The sequence below is a fragment of the Triturus cristatus genome, chromosome 10, assembly GCF_964204655.1.
Source record: "Triturus cristatus chromosome 10, aTriCri1.1, whole genome shotgun sequence".
NCBI classification, from domain to species: domain Eukaryota; kingdom Metazoa; phylum Chordata; class Amphibia; order Caudata; family Salamandridae; genus Triturus; species Triturus cristatus.
This window is the reverse complement of record NC_140593.1, coordinates 900,439,978-900,458,496: the sequence shown is the minus strand read 5'-3', so window position 1 is coordinate 900,458,496 and position 18,519 is coordinate 900,439,978. Positions and strand designations below refer to the sequence as shown.

Genomic DNA, 18,519 nt, shown 5'->3' with positions numbered 1-18,519 from the left:
GAATAGACATACAAACTACAGTAAAACAGAAAATGATCAACATGGAAGGGGTGCCAGTTTGCTAGTTTCTAAGGAGCCTTCACGTATAGCCTTTTCATATTCTGGAGTCCATTTTCTAAGTCACCCACAAGGTGGTTTTCATCTCAGCTCACACGCTCTCACTCTCTCATCAACCTGAAAAGTCCTCTCTGGCTAATACATGTGTATACTAGTTTTAAATGTACTTTTCTAATTAGGTTGAAAATACTAGACCTTGGGATGTTGGTGTAAAATTCAAGAACTAGCATATTAATTCTGTTGTACCTTCAATTAATTCTATTGTTTTCACATTAGACATCGATAGTAGTAGTTATTGTGCTATTAATTTATAATAAAGCAAACGTTATATGTTGTACATGTGTAAACAATACTAAATGCATCATACATTTATTAATGACAAATGTGCACTTAGCTATATGAAAATATTAAATACAATAGGAATACATAAACAGAAAACGCAAAGATCACATTCCCTTTGGCGTTGTTCATGCCACTTGTTGTCCTGCAGAACCTTTATTTTTCTTATGGGGGCACTGTTTGAGTACTTGACATGGTTGTTCCTAGATAACCATGTTTTCTTCTGCATCAGTGAAGAGCAGCGCAGAAGCAGGTGACACGGTCCTAAAATTGCATTGGAGAGGAAGGAAGGAAGTCATACCTTTAAGAAACAGTGGAACACTGCATGGTTCCCTGTTCCAAGTTCTGTGCTCATCCAAACTGCGAAGACGTTTCTGTTTGTCCGTTGAGAGTGGGCCAGAGTGTCACTACAAATGGCTTTTTGTTTAAGAATAAATTTAAATGCATTTTTACTGAGTCTGCCTAACTTGACAAGGCATTTTGGTAATGAGAATTGGATATATCTTAATTTGGTGGTAGGCATTTCTCAAATCTAACTTTAGAAAGTTCTTGTAAACTTTCAATATTGGGACCATTTTGTTAATGTTCAGCAGAGGAAAACTGATCAGCACAATATAGTCTCTTCAGTGGAGCACTATGTGGTTCCCTCTTTCAAGGTCTCTGTTTATTCTAAATTGTGGTGAAGATTCTGTTTGCAACATTCCTGAGACTGCCTTGTTCATCAGGGCAGTATACTGGCCTGACCGAGAAGCAGTCATAGCCAAAGGTGTCGCTGGAGCATATGACATAACTCTATCATGGAGTTCTCAATGGACAGATTACCCATAATAAATTAGCAGAGTCCATCACTGTCAAAGAAGTGGTTTAAGTTCAAGCAGCGTGCCGAGCTGCCATTCCAGGCATCCTTGCTTTCCCATGAAGTTGAGAAGTGCTGCTACCTACTCACTTGAATGGTTGAGGCGAGACGCAAGATCAACAACTCCGCGAAGATCCTGCAGGCCCAGAATTGCAGCATGTTGGGCATCTAATATACCAGCTTTGAAGAGTAGTTGATGGCCAAGATGAACACTACCTTTGCCCACGCAAGGTTTTAGAAGCAATGCCGGAACCCTGGTGGGCTTGTTGAGGACTTTGTGGCAGTTTTGAGCCTGTAGTCCTGGACTGTTGCTTCGTCAACCTAGATAAAATAGTTCAGGGCCGGCTGTTGTCCACCATCTACTCGCAGTAGGTTGCTGCAGAAGCCAGTGAATGAGAGCCCATTCTGAGGCAAGTCCTGAAGATTGCCAGGTTCTGTGGGATGATGGAGAGTTGTTTGTGCTCAGTTCATAATAGTGGCTGCTCGAGCATATTCTTAGGCCCCAGTTCACCATGTACCAAGGTGCAGATGTATGGGAAATTCAAAGGTAAGCTGAGCACCTTATCTGAAAACTGCAAAGAGTGTAGAAGCCTGCTTTTCAAAAGAGATTTTAATGGTTTTTGCAAGATACATTGAGTGTTTATTGGGCTCAAATTTGTAAGCAAAAGATTAACAATAAATCCCCCTGCCCAGCATATTCTCCCAAACGGATTGAAATACCAATTCAAGAATATCTTCCCAGTGCCTTGAAGCTCTCATATTTTGCGTTTGCTGATTTAGTGCCTCATTCTTTTTTAGGTCTTGCCTGGCGAAAGCAGCGCATGCACTGCTCTCGCTATTGCAAGTACCTTTTGGAATCGATTGTCCGAAAGCCTTACATGCACGCGCTGGGATGGACAAAGATGGCTGCTCTCGCCATTTGTCCAAACCTAACAGCATGTGCGTGCATTTAAGGACAGTGGACAGCCCGCCGCCATCTTGTTGAACATGCGTGCTTTCACTTTAAACGCAGTTTAAAGTGAAAGCACGCCGCCATGAGGGCGCGCGCATGCACTGTGCGCCTGCCGGGCCGACCTCCCTTGTTTTTATGTGCAGGACATTTTGAGGACATTTGTTTGCTGCTGCAGTGTAAGTGAAACCTCCATTTTGTCTTGATTGTCTGGGAGAAAATCTGTGGCTTTCATTACAATTGCAGCCTTTTATTTAGCAGTAATTTACTTGGCGTTGCAACATCAGTGGTCATGAATGTTATAATTTTCATGTTTTGCCTGGAGAATCAAAATGTGACGCGACACTAACTATAATATTTATTTTGTGTATTTTTGGTTTTGGATTAATATATGTATGTTTGGGGCTTTTGTTACAGCACAAAGGGCTCTGTATAAAGCCTGTACTGCTCATTGGTGCTTGATCTATGCTAGAAAAAGAAATAAGATAAGCCATTTTTGTCAGCAAATAGCGCTCGGCAGCTGTCTGCTTCCCCCGTAGGAGAAACGTGCACGGAAGATGACACCAGACGGGTGCCAAAAGATTATTTTTAATATAATTGAGAATTAGCTCCAGAAAGTGACCGGTTCCCCTTCCTAAATCTGACCTTTTGGAGAAACAAGCATTGGGATAGTCAGTAGGTCTAACTTGCAATTTGATTATTAATTAAAACATAAAGCCTGCTGTAGTGTAAAAAAATAGTTTAACTGACTGCTTTCTGTATGCAATGCATCTGTGAGATAATTTAATGTGTGATGATTTAGAGTGCTTTTGGTATGTAAAATGGTCTTTCAGGGATTGCAACGCGACCACTCGAGAGGAGGTGGAATGATACAACGAACAGCCAATAGCATAAGCTGAGAAGTACTTCTGTGGGCGGAGCCAAAGCTCACTCTGTACATTTGAAAAATATTGTGAACAATGTGCTTTGCAGACAACTGCGCGGTCATTCTGCACCTACGAAGCATGCAATGCCTCAAGCCTTTGGCAAAGGTCCCTCACATCTGTCTGAAACGCCCCACATGCCAATACTGTTCACACTGTGTACAGGAAGGGGAGATTTATTAAATACGAGTCCCGCGCCATTGGTAAAGGCACTCGTGCTTTATTTCTTATCATAAGTATACGAAGAACGAAAGGGCATACCGGTGAGATACTCTGCAGTGTTGGAGTGGAATTGACGTATAAAACAATAGTGAAGCATCTTGACACTTGTGCCGCCTTCAGGTGTGAACCCTTCAAGGCGCACACACACATCCTCGGTGCGTGTGGGTGAGCACCCTCTCTTTTGAGAAACCTGCTACTTATTTTCTGGGCGAATGTAGGTCACAGGAAACCCCGTTTTCGTCTTGTAACTGTGCTAAAAATGTGCAGGCTGGGTTTTTACTAGCGTTCTAAATATGTCTCCTGCCTCACTGTGCGGCAGCCCTCGAGGATAAGTCTTAATTTCTTTTCCTTGAGACTTTCATTAGTAGCAACTGGCATTCTTATTCGAGCATGCGGCTTGAAGCAGGCTCTGGTATTAATTCACTTGCGAAATGCCTTGACTTTGATTTAGTTTTATTTGTATTATTTTAAATTTCGTACGCATGTGCTCAGTTTCTATCGCCTATCTCCCAATGACGCGCATAGGAATTGTAGAATTTACCAAAAATGCCACTAATCTCTAGGTAGGCGGTAAGATTAATTTTGCCAAAATTAAATAGCACTTCGTCCACTGATTCTATATTTATTAGTAGAAAAGCTCATGGCAATTTCCTTTCAAGGAGTTTGCATTTCCTGCTGAAAAATAAAAGCCCTATATTTGAATTAATTACTGCACGAAGTGTTTGGAGTGGTGGTTTGAACCTGCACTGAAGCCACAGAGGCAATCCACTCGAAGGTCACCCGCCTGAGACTGCAGCACAGAAGTATGCAGCGGGTTAAAGGGGCAGCTGGACCCTTACATAAAATACCATGCACTATCTAACTTTTCACCCTTTCTGCCTACAGTTTGTACTTGTGCTGGTAAGGGACACGGCATAGTAATAGTTGGCTTATTAATATTCATAAGATGGCATCTCAAGTAGTTAGCTGATTTGTCCTTTAATACACTGTTTAAATAAGAAGAGAATCATGTTAAGGACTCTCAAAACATCTGAATGAAATCTGGATGCAGAGATAACTGTGAAAATCATTGCAAGATGTTTGTAAATAAAATAGTCTAAACAATACACCCCATCTGAACACACACCCTTTGTGGAAATGTTTGTGGATTAATCTATGCCTATGTTGTGCGTCACTCACTCGCGCATAAGACACCATTCCAACTTGGTGAACGATGTGTAGTTTATGCATGAATGACCTGCATGTCAGTCTTGCTTCCGGGAAAAGATTTGTGAATCAGCCTTCTGTGCATGGGACCCAAGCTGGAGAAATGAGGTCTCGATTAAAAGGAGGAGCAAAGAGCAAATTTAGGGGGGGGGGGGAGCCCTCGACAACAAGTCCAAAAAACAGCTTCCCACACCCCTGGAAAACTTTTTTTTAAAAGAAGTGAAATAAGGTCTCAGACATAGAACTTTGCTGTAAGAGGACTAGCCATTGTAATTTTTTTTTGGTCAAAAGAAGACCATGTGTGTCCACAGCCCAAAAAATCAATGTCACACTAGGTAGACGCTTGCTTTTGCATCTACACAAAGTAGGAGTCGCCTCACGAAAGCTACCACCATGAGCCATTGGGTAATAATTCCGCTAGCTCCTGCTTTTCATCATTAGCGGAGCTCCTTTCCGCAGGGAAGGCACTGAATAGCAATACCAAAACAAGCATTTGCAATGCAATGGGTCTCGCATTTACGCAAGTTTGAGCTATTGACATTGCAAATAACAATGCCTTTAATTTTTGTTTTCGTTTTTAAAGCATAAAGAAAAGGCATTGTAATTTACAATGGCAATAGCTTAAACTTGCGTAAATGCGAGACCGATTGCATTGCATATGCTTGTTAAGTCTTTCTGCTCCATTGGTTTCAGAGACCTCAAGCACCTTTGATACCTCAGCGTTGTCCTTCGAATAGACATGTACTCTACCAGAGAACACCTTGTTTGGTTGTATTTATCACTTATATCGTAAAGGTCTCATGTTAGTTTTACCATGGCCAGCAAGCTTACTCCCCTATTCATGATTTGTGGTTATCACAGTAGATTTCCACTTCTGGACTATCTGTTTTGCAGCTAAGTTTGTGCTGGTCACTAACCTTCAATTAGTTTTGGTAACCTATTTGTAGTCCATGGAACATCTGTGTAAAAGTAGAATGGTTAAGGTCAGGTCGTATTGGGTAGCTTAGCACCTGCCTTAAGTAACTGTACGATTTCTTTCCAAATTATTTTCAGTTGGGGGCAAGACCACCAAATATGTTTCTCTTCCAGGGGATCCTCATCAATAGTCATAAGCCTATGAATATTCCCGCCCATGCGCGGGATCCCAGAAACATACAACATATATCTGGAATTATATATATATATATATATATATATATATATATATATATATATACACACACACATACACACATACACACACAATGCAGCCTTCCATAGCAATGCTGAACAATGTTGTAAGAAAATTCCCCTGTTCCCCTGTATATAAATACACTCCAATAAAAGCAGGGAGAAAATGCACATTTGAAAACTGCTTTAATAAAACAGCAGAAATCACCATCTTACAAGGGAATAATGAGAAAACATTGTCAGCACATGTATTGCATAAAAACCTCACTGTAGAAAGCTGAAAAGCTGACGCACAGAAACACACAGATAAACTGGCACCGTGCCTTTAAGGCAGCCATGACCCCTAGCTTCCCATCATGCCTCAGGGGTGACAGGTCATTTGTTCTTTACGGCTCCTTCTGTCAGGACCCTGGTTACTTCAGCTCTAACTCTTTTTCGGATTTCTGTTAGAAAATACCTCTTTTTTTGTCAAAAGCTTTTTACTTTGACGTCTTTTTGTTGGAGTATATCTCTGCTATTTTTGAGAGAGTTGAGCGTTATTTTCTAGTCAAAAATGCCCTCTCTATTTGGAAGAAGGCTAAAACAGACTCCCATCCTGTCTGTATTCTCTGCCTTCCTTCTGATCATAATCCAAAGGCCTGTCAGCATTGCCAGCTACTGTACAAAAGAACTCTTAAGGACAGGGAGAGGATTTGCCTCTATGGGCTGGCTGTGAAGAAGAAATCTCCTTCTAGAGGCAGGTCTCCGATGAAGAAGAGGAAAGAGAGAGCCACTACTCCATCTAGAAGTAAGGTTCCTATCTGCTCCCCATCGGCGTCGGGCTCGGCGCCACAAATTCCTTCATCGGCAACGAAAATGTAGACGAGAAGACCATCGAAGTCGGGCTCGCCGTCGAGAGAACACCGATCGTCGACAAAGACAACAGGTACGTCGGATCCTCCGCCGTCGTCAACCCGGCGATGATCGGCATCGAGAAGTAGATCTCTGTTGGTGCGGGCTTGCCCAACGTCGAGGCATGGTTCTCCGTCGTCGCCGGCGGTCGACGTCAAGACATGTTTCCCCCGTCGCAGGGTCATCAGCGATCGGCGTCGAAGCAGGCGTCTCCATCGACGTCAACCAGGCGACGATCGACAAAGAGACCTGTTCCGCCGTCGCAGGGTCACCAGCGATCGACGCCGGAGCAGGCATCTCTGTCGACGTCAACCAGGCGGCGGTCGACGTCTAGACAGGCCTTGTCACCAAAGACAAGGCACTTATCACCTCCGTCGACGTCCAAGCGACGTTCGACGTCGAAGGCCAGATCCTCCCCGGCGTCGAAGGAACATTCGTTGTCGAGGCCCAATGTGAAATACACCAGACGGACGTCGTTCGATGTCGAGGCGGTTGTCTCCGTCGGCGACAAGCAGACGGTCAGCGTCAAGAGAGGGATCGAACAGGCACCAGGAAGCGACGTCGAGAAGGATTTCTCCGTCCATCCATTCTTCGTTGAGGTCTACTACATGCTCAATGTCGAAGGTGCAATCTGTATGTTCCAGGGGTTCGACGTCACATCAAACAATGTCGAAGGTGAGATCGACGTCGTGGAGACGTTCACGATCAAAGGACTCAGCAGTGATGGTGACACAGAGCCGTTCGACGTCGAGGCATTCTCCATCGACGTTGCATCGCTCATCAAGACGCCGATCTCTCTCCAGAAGTCAGAGAGTCCGACGGCTAGCCCCTTCAATTAATCTTTCGCCCAGATGGCTCCAACCTCTCCATCATTGGCAAACAGTACCAACGGGTCACGCTCAACGACCTATGGACTATTCCAGTCCTCTGCACAGATCACCCTTACAACGTCTTGTGCAGGAAGTGGACAGGTCCCCCACTACTCGGACCAGAGAACACCGAGACAGATCTCCTGAGTTCGCGCAAGAGGCGGCGAACGCCATTGTGGTCCTCCTCTTCGACGCACTCATCCAAGAGGGGCTACTCACCCACCCTCACGGATAGTCCTCCTTCTAGAGTGTCACCCATTGACGATGTGAACACGTTTTATGACGTTCTCTCCAGAGGAGCACAAAAGCTGGGAATCACCATGTCAGCTCCTCAGACCACGACGGCTATCATTTTCGAGACTCCATCAGAGGTCTGCGACTAGACCATTACTACCCTTGGTCCCTGGTATCATTGAGTCGGTAATGGACGTTTTCCTTACGCCATCATCTGTTAAAGCAGCTCCTGCACGAATCTTAAAGAAATATAGACCTGCTGCCTCAGAGCCTCTTTTCCTCAAATCTGATCTGCCACCGGACTCTGTCATTGTGGCAGCGGCTAAGAAGACATATGCAGTTGCTTCTTCCTCCTCAGCTCTTCCGGATAAGGAAAGTAGAGCACAAGACTCTTGGGGGAGGAAGGCTTGCGGCTCTGCAGCGTCTTCTCTTCACGTTTCTAATGCTGCGGCTCTGCTGGGCCGTTATGACAGGTCCTTATGGGATTCTCTGGAGCGCTTTTAAGACAAACTCCCGAAGGAGGACCAGCAGGATTTCTCTGAAATTCTCCAGGAGGGTGCGCTGGTGGCCAACCAAATAATCAGCACTGCAGTGGATAGGGTGTCTTTGTCAGCTCACTCTTATGCACATGGCATATGTGCGCGAAGATCTTCCTGGTTGCGTCTGACTGCGTTGAAACCAGAGGCGCAACATCGCATCTTAAATCTCCCTTTTTCTGGCACCTCTCGTAAAAATTACCAACAGAGGGTTCAAACCCCTCAATGGTCGCAAAACAAGCAGAATCAATCCCAGTTCCAGGGCCGTCGTTCCTCAAGAGGAGGACATCAACGGCAATCATCTTCCGCAACAAAAACTCAAGGGAAGCAATGAGTCTCTGCTTCCTCTAGCACCGTTGCACACTCCAGTGGGAGGAAGTATCTCAAACTACAGTCAAGAGTGGCACAACATTACCAAAGACCAGTGGGTGCTGAATATACTAGACAATGGTTATGCACTACGTTTTTGCGCGTCCCCAAGACAGGTTCCTCCGGTGAGATCCCGTCAGCTACACCTAGATCTCCTGCGTCAGGAAGTGTCGACCCTTCTCAGAAAACTGGCCATAGAAGAGGTCCCTCCTGCGCGGAGAGGACAGGGGGTCTACTCAAGATACTTCCTTGTTCAGAAAAAGGACAAACTGAACAAGTTCAGACCCATTCTAGACCTACGTTCTCTGAACGAGTTCATCAAGAAGGAAAAGTTTCAGATGTTGGCGCTCCATCAAATATTTCCACATCTGAGAAAAGGCGATTGGATGTTTTTGGTGGATCTCCAAGATGCGTATTTTCACATCCCAATCACACCACGGCATCGCAAATTCCTGCGGTTCATGGTGGGCACAAAACATTACCAGTTCAAAGTCTTACCCTTCGGTCTAAAATCTGCCCCGAAGGTTTTCACGAAATGCATGGCAGTGGTAGCGGCAGCATTACATCGCCAAAGTCTGTTCGTGTATCCATACCTGGACGACTGGCTGGTGAAGGGATCCTCCCCCCCCCCCCCCCCCCCCCCCCCCCAAATGGTGCAGGAACACCTTCACATCTGCCTGGACCTCTTGCAATGCTTAGGCCTTCATGTCAACGTGGAAAAATCGGTTCTTCATCCGACTCAATCACTCCACTAGCTGGGCGCTACCCTAAACTCCGACCTCGGAAAAGTGTTTCCTTCGGAGGAGAGGTTGTCATCAATGAGAGTCAAAAGCAACGTCATCCTCCAAACTCATCAGCCATCAGTAAGACAAGTGACTTCTCTGCTGGGGTCGATGGCTTCTTGTATTTTTCTCATACCCAACGCCAGATTGAGGATGAGACCGTTACAACAAGATCTGGAGGACAAGTGGGACCAATCCTTGGGTCAGTGGACCAACGGCATTCCTCTCTCGCCAGCAGCGAAGATGTCCATTCTCTGGTGGTTACAACCAAAGAATCTTCTGGTGGGAGTCCCATTCCATCAAACTCTGCCAACACGATCCCTGATCACGGATGCGTTCCTTCAGGGACGAGGAGCACATCTGGGTCATCTGCAAATTCAGGGCAGGTGGACCAGCAGGGAACGAACCTATCATATCAACATGCTGAACCTGCGGGTGGTTCATTTAGCCCTCAAGGCTTTTCAACCGTCGATTCAGTCCGAATCGATCCTAATACAAACGGACAATACAACCACCTTGTATTACTTGAACTAACAAGGTGGAACATACTCTCGCCCTCTGTCTCTGGAATCCCAGGCGATCTGGCTCTGGCTGCTAGCCAGAAACACATCGATCACAGCAGTGCACCTACCGGGAGAGCAGAACGTGCGAGCAGACGCCCTCAGTCGTCACTTAAACGAACAAGAAGACTGGGTGCTCAACGACGAGGTGGTGGCGGCAGACATTTTTCGCCAATGGGGTCATCCCTTCATCGACCTCTTTGCGGACGATCAAAACAAGATGCCATACCTTCGCATCCAGGTTTTACCGACCAGGAACGAGGGGGAATGCTCTTTTGATAGACTGATCAGGGACGTTTGCATATGCCTTTTCACCCCTCCCTCTCATTCCGAAGGTTGTGACCAAACTGATCCGATCCAGCATGACAGGGATCCTCATAGCACCAGACTGGCCTCGCCAATGGTGGTATCCAGACCTGTTGCACCTCTTAGTGCGCCCGCATCGGAGACTCCCATGCAGGCCGGACCTCTTGACCAAAATGGAAGGGAAGATCCTGCACCCCAGTCTTCCCTCGCTCAGCCTGACAGCATGGCTCCTGAAGTCCTGCAGTACGGACATTTGAACCTCCCTCAAGATTGCATGGACATTTTGCGGGAGTCAAAAAGACCATCCACGAGTACCTCATACTCCTTTAAATGGAAAAGGTTTTACTTGTGGTGTGTGCGTAATGGGTGGAATTCAATTCAAGGGCAAGAGGAGGTAATCTTGCCCTATCTGCTCTACTTGGCCAAATCTTGTTTGAAGTATAAATCCATAAAAGTGCATTTGGCTGCCATCACGACATATAGAAAATTGCCTAACCAGCCTTCGTTTTTTCAACTTCAGGTGGTCAAGGATTTCCGAAAGGGGTTGAAGAAGGTTTATCCTCCTGTCCGACCTCCTTCTCCACCTTGGGAGTTGAATCTAGTCTTGTCCAAATTGATGGGTCCTCCCTTCGAACCCATTCATAAGGCCACATTACAACACCTTACATGGAAAGTAGCTTTTCTAGTGGCTATTACATCAGCACGCAGAGTGAGTGAAATCCAAGCACTCTGTTCTAAGGAACCGTATACGTTTTTCCATCATAATAGAGTGGTTATGCAAACTCACCCTTCCTCCCTGCCCAAAGTAGTGTCTGATTTCAATGTAAATAAGACAATTTCTCTTCCCGCTTTCTTTCCCAATCCTGCTACACTAGCAGAAAGGTCTCTGCATTCATTAGACCTTAAGAGGGTTCTCAAATTCTACTTGGAGGGAACAAAGTCCATACGAAAAGCTGAGCAATTGTTTGTAAACTACGGCTCTGTTAGAAAAGGCTTTCCAGCTTCTAAAAGATCCATTTCAAGATGGATAGTGTCTTGTATAAAGTTGGCCTACCAAATAGCGAACAAGCCTCTGTTAGCCTCCCCCAAAGGTCATTCTACTATGGGCAAGGCTGCTACGGTTGCATTCTTACGTAATGTACCGATGGCCGAGATTTGCAAGGCTGCAACTTAGAAATCAGTCCATACATTTACCAGGCATTACTGTCTGGATTCTGACTCCAGAGCGGATACCCAAGTAGGCCAGGCCTCCTTGAGGAATCTGTTCCAATGTTAACTGGTTTTGGAGGTCACTATGTATCTTGATTGTACTATGGTTACTTGCCCGCAGGATGAGGGGATGGGCTTGCTATTCTATTCATGTGCTTATGACTATTGATGAGGATCCCCTGAAAGAGAAGCATATTTGGTGGTCTTGCCCCCAAATGAAAATAATTTGGAACAGAACTAGGAATACAGGTAAGTAATTTATCCTTATCTTCCCTCCCCTCTTAGGGGTGCCCTCCCCAACACAGTCCAGATACATCCCTTACAACCACTTGGACGTAAAATGCCATAACGTCATGTGCTTATAAAGAGAAGCTCTATTTTGGACACTGTTTTACACATGGAGAATATATCTATCAGAGCTTTAGCCATTGCCCCACTGAGATCTTGTGCATCAGAATCTTTTTGCTATTACCACAAATAATTGGACTTTAAGGCCTATACTCACAGGTACTAAGTATATATTTGAAACAAGCCCCTTAGGTGATATATAGTTAAAGTTTCTCCCAATTCAATGTTCTTAGGGATTCTTCTTTGTTAGTGGGATGGAACACCCAATGACGCAACTGCCAATACCTCATTCATCATCTTCCTCTGTTTTTAACTCCTTTTTGCACTGTTCTGTGTTTTGATTAATCCTTTTCAAATAGATCTTTGAGCCTTCCATCCCGCCCAACAACACAATCCCTTTCTGACATTCCCTGGCCCAAAGTCTGAGTTTCTCCACAGTGGGGTAAATCGAGAGGGGAATGATGTCTAGGCCGATTTTCTGGTACTCATATCCCATATTTCCATCGTCGATCTGAGAATTTCTGTAAAGGAACAGACCGGGGTATAGCCCATGGTGTCTGGATATAAATTGCTGCGTCTGTGTATCCAGTGCTTCTCTGTCTCATAAAGGTACCATTAGAAGAAACAAGGGTATTTGCGAGGCATACTAAAACTGCTTTATATTCGGTAGTCCCATCTCCCCCCCCCCCCCCCCCCCCACCTGTGTACCTGTAATATTTTCTGCACTATTCAGACTTTCTTCCCTGCCCATATAAGAGTAACTTGCACTCTGTAGGGAATTCAACTGTTTCACGGTTTCTCACTGGCAGGGCTAGGAAGGCCTACAAAAATCTGGGCAAAATGATCATTTTAACGCCAGCCATAAAATGTATAGGTTACGTCATCTGTTAATGTCTGTTGTTATGGCATTGAGCAGACTAGAATCGTTTTCGTAGTATACGCTTAGCAGTCAAGAAGTGATAATCCCTAAATGTGTAGAAGCTTTCCCAACCCAACTGTATGAAGACTTGCACTCAAAAATTATAAACAGTTAGAAATTCAATTGAACATTGTTTAGATGTGTCATAAACGTTGTACATGTCACTTATTATAAGAACTTACGTTTTCTTCTGCTCTTTCACTAATGCAGTCATATCATTTCTAAATCCTGCAGTAATTGCTTTATTGTGTTTGTCTTGAATGTCTCCTCTCAAAGCCAAACACTTTAAAATGTCTTGGGTGTGCAGCTTGTTGATGCCAAATAAAGACCTTTTTATAAAAAATAAAAAAGCCTTCATGAAAGAGGAGTTTGTGTTACTCTGTGTGCCGTGCATTGTTTTCTGACAACATTCATTGATCTTCTCCTGCATAGAACGTTTCTGGCCCTCATGCTACCCAGAAAGGACCTTCTTCTCACCCCTAATAGAAACTTTATCTCATAGGAATAGCGAATTATAAATGGTGGTGGGAAAAATGTCTACATACATTTTGAAGAAACACCTACTGTCTCTCAAGACATAAACTCTCTTCTACTTATTGTTGAAATGGCAACAAAATGATTAGTCCATACGTATTGTTTGCCAGCATATTCTGCGAATTGGGTTTGAAGGAAGGTGTCTTCTTTTTCCATTACAAATATTAGAATCATTGTTCTTAGTAGTTTCGTTATTAGTCCTATTTCAATAATGTATTTTCTTTACCAAATTGGTTTTGTTGGGATGGGTGAAGACAGTAGCTGGCAAGCGAAGAAATAAAAAGTTACGTTTGCCTGGAATTTGTTATTTGTTTTTGAGTGAATAGGAAAAGTAAATAAAATTATTTGCGTTGAGTGTTCCTCTGTCTCTGCCCTAATGCTGCAGCCCCGGGAAATAACTCTATAATGAAAATTGGGTAACTTTATGCGACACCAGTGGTGTGTAAGCATCATAAGTTAGTTGATAACAAAGGTCCAGTTTAATGGATGAATGAGAAGCCCTGTGTGTTAACCATTTTCAAGTACAAGATACAGGCCCATCTCTGACCAGGCATATTCAATAAAATGTATATGGTGCTAAATAAGCTTAGAGAAAACTTGGTGGTTTGATGCTTTAGCTGCAAGATCTTAGTGTACCATTGAGGACCTAGTTTTGGAATACAGCCTTTTTCATTTGCATTGCTACAATTTAGCCCCATATGATATAGATTTATTTTGGTTTGGGAATCTGAGCATAACAATTTTAAGGGGAATGTTTTAAAAGTAAATTAGGATGCCACCAGGTGCCTGGTCTTTGTTGCTTAGGCTGAGTGCGTTTTTCTTTTCAGGTCCCAATGTGCTTTGAAGATGTTGCCTTCCTTTTCTCCGATAAGGAGTGGGAGACCTTACAGCCGCATCAGAAGCAGCTTTACAAGGATATGATGCAGGAGAATTATAACATTATGGTTTCTTTGGGTGAGTAGCAATTTAGAATATACTGAAACTGTGAATGTGGCTCTGATCTCTCCTTGTTTGTGTCCCAGATATTTTGAAATTAGTTCTGTGGTATCAACTGCTCCACAGGTTCCAACATTGTACTTTGTGCACTGTAATACCTCTTTGGATCGCAGGGAACACTAAGTAGTTACAGGTGGGAGTTCTTGCCTTGCTGTCTCAAAGCACTCCTCATCCTCTTTGGTGATGCTATGCTTGGAATTAGAAACTGATCTATCTGCACTCAGCCTGTCATCAGTGCTTAATTTAAACTTGAGAGACAATAATTTTGCTTTCAGTCTGGCATTCTGCTAATAGCTGTGCCATACACTGTACATTGGGTGCCATTTAAAATAGGGTTCCTTTTGAAAACTCCTTAGTGGACCAAGCCAGGCTTGGCAGCTCTCTGAGCTACAGCTAACTGTTTTCCAGCCTAACCAACCTTCCAGGCAACTGAACGGGATGCCTCTCAATCATCAAGGCTGGATTTCCTAGTTGGCATTATCCCAAACTGTTTGACAGACATCCTTGTGTAGATGTTTTTTTGTGCCTCAGAAAGGCTCTTAAAGTGGCAGAGTACCAACACAAAAAATGTTTACCTTAATTTAGGAATTACATTATTGCACCCTTGCAACACATTACGTATAAGTAAATAAAAATTGTGTGGAGCTCCCACCGTAATGATTTGTAGATGTTTTTTGGAGAAAAGTTGAGATACGCAGACAGTACTGGTATGTTGGTTTTTAGTTCTTCTGTGAATAAGACTTTAAAACTCAATGAAGCTTTCTGCCAGCTGATGCTATCTGAGTTCATATCAGCCAACACTTATTCCACAGTTGGGCATGTTATATATGATATCTATTTTCATTAAATAAAAGCGTTTTTAAATTTTATTTTTTTTTTTACAAAATTCCACAGTTTTTTTCGCTTGGTACAATTAGGATATCTTGAAAGATTGGTGCATTCTGGCAAAGGAATTGCGCAGCTGTTTGGGTTGTCAGTGCTTTAGACATTTAACTGGTTATTAAAAAATTATTGCCATTAGCTTAGCAAAAGGTTCTTGCTGTGCCAGTTCATGAAAGATTTCTGAATACTATGGGAGAGACTTCCTTTTGCTGAGATACTGAGAAGTATAGAACATGAGCTTTCAAGCACACAAATATCTCTTCATCTATAAATAATGGGAACTTCTATGTCTCCTCATATTTGAATGAACTTGTGTGGGCTCTGATGTGAAGTACTTTACTGCCTCTTTTTGTTGCGTCATTAAAAAGAATAGCAAATACAGCTTATGCAATTAACTATGAGTTGTTGGAACCCTGTTGTACACTTTTTTTTTTTTTGTCCTCATCTGCCACTTCTTCACCCTTTCATTCTTTGTAGCACCCTAGGGTGTGTTCATCTCATTTATGAAGAAAAATTATTGCTTACTAGAAGGCAAAGGAATAAAAGTAATGGCGCCCAAGCCGATCCTTCCAAAGCAAATTTTCTCCAAGAGATTCAAAGCAGCTTAATCATAGGACCTTAATTTTACATCCTAACAGAAGAAATTATCCCCCTTTTTAAATAACTTATGTCCCTGCCCATCACCCATAGTGCTTCAAAAACAGAGTCCAGAATCCATGCTTCTTTTTATAATGACCTGCCATGTCCAGTTTACCTATAGCTCTCATAGTTCTAATCCAAGACAGATCAGTCGGAGGATCAGGAGAAACCCAGAGTTTACAAATTTCCCTTCCGGCCAGCAAAATAGCATAAAAAAACCAACTTCGTAGCATCATCCAGGCCCTTACCTTGTAGGTCCAGTCTTCCTGTAATAATCGCTTCAGGGCTTACCTTAATACTCCGCTTTAGCACCGCTGACAGACGATTACTTACAGCATCCCAGAAAGTCTTGATAGCCGGGCAAGTAACAAACATGTGGATATCCTCGTTGAGGCTGTTGCATTTAGGACATCTTACAATTCCACCGTCTTTAAATTTAGCCAGCCTCTTTGGAGTCCAGTAGGCCCTATGGAGAGTGAATAATTGATTCCTTCTTAAGTTAGCAGGCTTAACCACCTTATATAGAGTCAACATAGTTACTTGCCATTGTTCTTCTGTCGCGATCCTCGGCAAGCACTCTCCCCACAGGGTCTCTGGCAATTGAAAAAAGCCATCTTCCATCTCAATAATCGCCCAATACCACAACGCCACCTCTTTCTTCATATTAACAGCTGATGCCAGTTTTTCTTCCAAGTCATTATGACGCCCAATCAGATGTTCTTTCCCAACTGCCCAGCTCTGAATCTGAAGATATTTGAATCTGGAAAACTTCTCGCCCCAACTTAGCTCACAGACCGACCACGGAAGTAGACTTCCATCTACAAATAACTCGCCCCATTTCTGAGGGCCTTCCGATTTTAATGCCTTTGCCAATGCATCTTTCGACCAATTTGGGGCGCCCGGAGTTTCCCATATTGGTGCTCCAGCACTGAAATATGGAATTTTTATGGCCCTCCTAACACGATAACCCTCTTGTACACTTTTGTCCTGTTTGTAAACTCATCTAATCGCATTGGTAGACTGTGTCCGTCCGTGACAAGTGCTTCCTTTTAGATGCATCAAAGACAAGAAAGCTTGTGGCATGTAGCCACAAACTACTCTGACCCTTCCCAACTTTGACACATTTTCTAGATTTTTCTAGAAACAGGAGTTGGTTATCTAGACCCCATGGCACAAAGTACAAAAAAGTCATAATGTGCTGGCCCTATTCGAAAAACCATTTGTACTGCAACAACTTGCACAACCCACTGAGCAGTGTCTGAGCAAGATGTGTTCTAGGTAATCAGTTTGAGATACTACGGGGACATTCAGTGGAACCCCAAACCCTCTTTCATTAAGAAATAGCACACTCAAAAACAGACCACAAAGGATAAATTTTTAAATATTTGTTTCAGAATTAAAATCCTAGTCTAGTGTGCACAGTATGAATTATAACCACGTTGAAGACCGATAATGCAACAGCTGCTGTTACCTAAACCATGAACAATAGATACCACTCCCAACATGATTGCTGTTATTAATACATGACAATCCTACCCCCTTTCTGCTACTTGTTGGCAGTAGTCTAGTTCTAGAATTCTGACAAAGCTGAAAATAAAAGATTGAGTTTCAGAGATGGTACAAACCCACACACCATGTTGAGCAATGAAGCTCTGTGTTCAAGGAAATACCTAGGTTTTCTTTTCTTGTCTAACCAGGCCAGCTTCGCTGAAAAATCAGTGCATGAAGGCTAAGTGCCTCCCAATCCTGACCGCCTTCAGTAGGAACCTGAGGTGTGATGTGCAACCTGTCCCAATGTCACCCGGCGTGAAGGCTTCTCTCTGCCCTTCCCTTTCTGCCCTTGATTTTTATAACATGTCACTTTTAAGAACTCTTAGTGTTAACAATCAACAGAACGTGGCCTAATGCCCCTTCATTTATTTTCATTCTATGAGACTGTGTTCTCTTGAATATCAACAAAAGCGAGACACATAATAATAAATCTCCTAGAAATTCATTACTAACGTAAAAATGAAACCGTTAGATAAAGCATTCCAGATATATACACATAGGCTTGATTATCACAGTGCAGAACATAATATAAACCAAAACGTGTTTCACATGAATCGTGCATCTTCAGCATTTTGATGAATTGTTTAGCACATGTAACTGCATCAAGGAAGTGCCCAAGATTAAAAAAAATGGACAATATTCATGACCACTTGTTAGTAACAAACTCTGATCTTGCCAACGCAACCTGCTTCCCTTTTGTGTAAGGAACTTACGCTTCATAGTTGTGCTCTATTAAGTACATATCCTAGGTTCTGATCCAGTGCCCAGAGGAAAATTCATGTCTACTCCCCATTGTAACAAGGAAATGCTGGCCTTAAAGAATTGTATGTCTGAGTCATTGGAGCAGGGTTTGTGGACTCATCTGATGTCTCTTGTCCTGATTCTGACTCTCATTATTGCTCTTTCCAACTGTTACTTAAACTGATTGTGCTCACACCTGCCAGGACCCCGTTCAGAGGACTACGGGGCAAGCAGGAATTATTTGGGCCAACTTTGCGGGTTGAGGCCTTTTACTCCTGATCTCCTGGGGGCTGCCCTAATATAGATGCTGAGCAACTGGTACAAATGCCCCTTCAACACCTAACTCTCGGTGGTTTGAGCAGACCAAGGCTACTCGGTAGGGATGTAGATAGGTTGGGGGGACACAGGACTCAAAGTACGTTCAGCAGCAG

At 43.5% G+C, this 18,519-nt stretch overlaps 1 protein-coding gene across 1 annotated transcript in view; it reads left to right on the top strand.

Moving 5' to 3' along the window:
- LOC146796207 (uncharacterized) overlaps positions 1–18,519 on the top strand; it is a 350,562-nt gene that overhangs the window by 158,548 nt on the left and 173,495 nt on the right. The window contains exon 3 of the mRNA XM_085628705.1: positions 14,107–14,233. Coding sequence (XP_085484831.1) covers positions 14,107–14,233 — 127 coding nt within the window. The remainder of the gene's footprint in view (positions 1–14,106; positions 14,234–18,519) is intronic.